This window comes from Tasmannia lanceolata, unplaced genomic scaffold (genome assembly GCF_043159265.1).
Source record: "Tasmannia lanceolata isolate RefF3 unplaced genomic scaffold, GAP_Taslan_0.1 ptg000002l, whole genome shotgun sequence".
In the NCBI taxonomy this organism is placed as follows: domain Eukaryota; kingdom Viridiplantae; phylum Streptophyta; class Magnoliopsida; order Canellales; family Winteraceae; genus Tasmannia; species Tasmannia lanceolata.
This window is the reverse complement of record NW_027518679.1, coordinates 29,655,153-29,658,360: the sequence shown is the minus strand read 5'-3', so window position 1 is coordinate 29,658,360 and position 3,208 is coordinate 29,655,153. Positions and strand designations below refer to the sequence as shown.

The following is a 3,208-nucleotide window of genomic DNA, read 5'->3' as shown; positions in this document are numbered from 1 at the left end:
TTTCCCGAAATTCATTTCCACAGGATGATCTTAATCCTTCTATCTATAGAGGTTTCCTATGGAAAATATTTCCACTTCTTTTATAGCATTTCACTCACTTTTTTGTCTTTACTTGAAAATGTGATTCTTTCCCAAAATGAAATAACTTTTAGGAAAAGAAGAAATGCTGAGGAGGGGTTGGAAACGTTATTTTTGTATACTTTTAAATAACCATATCCTTGTATACTTTTAAATAACCATGATACAAATAGAATTGGAAAACCTTTTCTTTACACCTCATCTTTCATGGGATAGTGCCCTCCATTTTATAACCAAGCATAGAATGGGTGAGGCCCACCTTTGTACACTTGATAGGACGGTCCCACCATATCTACCAAAACCCATGAATATGGTAGGGCCCAAATTTTACAACCGTGCCTAGAATGCGTGGGGCCCACCATTTTACCCCTCACGTTTTGTTTTGGCGGGCCCACCATCTCTCCCCAAACCTAGGCATAGCGTACAACCTACCATTTTACTCCAAAAGTTATTGATGAGGTGGGCCCATCATATCTAGCCAACCCTCATTACGGTAGGGCCCATCATATTACATTTTCGTTTCATTGAATACCATTCATTCCCTACTAATAACGTAACGCATTACCGTGACGAGGGCGAGTCACGGTGCTCTCGCACTCATCTTGAACGAGTCTTGGGACTCGTGCCTCTGAATGCGCCACGTGGGAAAATATTACAGGCCGTGAGAAAAACGTCCTAAACGTGAAGAAAAGTGTCTGAAATTTATTCGAGCGGAATATTCGAGAACTTTTTACCCTTATAAAGACTACCTCTCTGTCTTCCCCAGAGCAAGCATATACACTCTAGTTAACGTGCAAATCCCTTCAAACAATACCTTTTTCAATCAACGGCCATGGCTGTTCTCAAGCTTCACGGAGGCGTGCTTTCAACGGCTACGATGCGAGCTGCCGCTTGTCTTTACGAGAAGGATTTAGAGTTCACATTCATTCCCGTGGACATGAGCAAAGGGGAACACAAGAATGAGTCTTTCATTTCTCTTAACGTAACCTTACCTATCCTCTATCATTTGATTTACACAATTATTCAGTGTATATATTTAGGTCCTGTTTCTCACCGCCTTTGGGGGAGTCTCGGAACTTTGACCGGATATATACTGAATGACGGTGTATATTTTATTGGCTTATTTTTTCCTTTTCTTTTACTAATTTTTTTTTTTTTTTTTGCATGTGATTGGTTTACTCTCTTTGGATAGCCTTTCGGTCAGGTTCCGGCATTTCAAGATGGTGATCTGACGCTTTTTGGTAAATACAGCCCCTTTTTTTTTTTTTTTTGGTTACGCTCATGGGAAATGTTTATGTTAAGGTGTGGAAATATCAGAGATTTTATATCATTATATGGTGTGTGTGGGGACAATAGTCCAGTATTTTTTCATTAAGTACTGTAAGCCCTACTCCATGAGATGATCTAAACCGTTCATTTGTGGGGCCATAACAAAAATAGGTTGTGCCCCTAACCCTCTGATCTCTAGAGGTTTCCATAATGTGCAGTCCCTCTATAGATCGGAGGGTTGGGATCATCCTATGAAAATGTGTTTTGGGGCACAACCTATTTTCTTTGTGGCCCTAAAATGAACGGTTTGGATCATCCCATGGAGTGGGCCGTACAGTACTTTATGAGAAATACTAGACTATGGCCACACATTTTTTATAGGGAAATGTTATCAGGACAACCTTATTGTAACCTTTTCACAGCTCTTTAAATATTAAAAGACAAAATTGTTTGTGAAAGGAAAATGTTATCAGCACAACCTGGTTTTGATATTTGCACAAACCCAGCTGTCTTTTGTCTTTTCTTCTTTGATTGGCTTCTATCTAAATGGTAATTATGTAATTTTGCTGCAGAATCGAGGGCGATTACGAAATACATATGCCACGCGTACGCCAAAAAAGGTCCTGAGCTGATCCCAGCCGAGCCGAAGAAGATGGGACCGGTTCTAGTGTGGATCGAGGTGGAGGCTCTCCAGTTCGACTCGGCGGCTTCAAAGCTGGTTTGGGAGCTGGTCTTCAAGCCGATGTTCGGCATGACTACTGACTCGGCTGCAGTAGCCGAGCTGCAAGAGAAGCTCGCTAAGGTGCTTGACATTTACGAGGCTCGGCTTTCGAATGCCAAGTACTTGGGCGGAGCCGAGTTCAGCTTAGCCGATCTCCACCACCTCCCTTCGTTGCAATATCTCATGTCCACGCCAGCTAAGGAAGTGTTCAGCTCAAGGCCTCATGTTGCAGCCTGGTGCGCCCATATCATGGCTCGCCCCGCTTGGGCTAAGGTTATAGCCATGCAGAAGCGTTGAAGAAATATGGCTACTATCTTTTGGGAGCTTTTTTTAAATAAGTGTAGTTTGGTTTGAGACTTTGGGTTTTGTTTGTTGAGAGGGTATTTAGTGCAGTGTGTGGGATAGGAGACTTTTTTTGGTTTGAGAATGGATGAAGGTTGTTTTTGGGGGGGGCTTTTCTGGTGATGGTAATGGTAGGTTGAGAATAAAGTAGTAAATTTGGCATGAATGGATATGGTTTTGAATTAACTGCAATATGACAGAGATAGAATTAAAACCATTGTTTGAAAACTCGTTCAAAAGACGAGGAACTTGCCCGAGTCGACAAGGATTTTTCTTAACCGCACTCTGCGTTGCACCACATCAACATTCCACAGTTTGTCAGAGTTAATAAAACCTCTTTTGACTCTCCCGAATTATGACCGTGTCAATATTCTTGGCCGCGTCCACGTCGAGTCGAATTGGATTATTCTTCACCGTGTTGCGTGTCATATGGTTAAAATAGATCTTTAAAATGAGGAAAAAGCAAAAAAAACATTTGTAGAGGTCTCAAACAATGTGAAAATTGATAGTGAATTTTCTTTTCCAAAACACCTTAATGAGCCCCCGTTAACAAAACCCCAGGGACTTAGTAAAGGGTAGAGAAGGATTCTCCCATTGGTCAATTTCCATTTATGATGTTTAAATGTCATTTTGGCAACCATGAAAAAATATTTCATAGGTCTAATTGTAACCCAGCGGCAGAGGAGAAAAGGGCTTTATGTGTTGAGAGGGTACAGTGAGAGCATGAGATGTCTCTAGAAAGTTGTGAAACAAAAGCAGTGAAACAAAAGCAAGATACTACTTCAAATGGTCTCTCAT

At 41.3% G+C, this 3,208-nt stretch overlaps 1 protein-coding gene across 1 annotated transcript; it reads left to right on the top strand.

Moving 5' to 3' along the window:
* Positions 1–817: 817 nt before the first annotated feature.
* On the top strand, positions 818–2,576 carry LOC143858811 (glutathione S-transferase-like). The gene is made up of 3 exons (XM_077369544.1): positions 818–1,060; positions 1,271–1,319; positions 1,920–2,576. The coding sequence occupies exons 1-3, from the start codon at positions 911–913 to the stop codon at positions 2,363–2,365; spliced, it is 645 nt and encodes a 214-aa protein (XP_077225659.1). The 5' UTR covers positions 818–910; the 3' UTR covers positions 2,366–2,576.
* Positions 2,577–3,208: the final 632 nt, after the last annotated feature.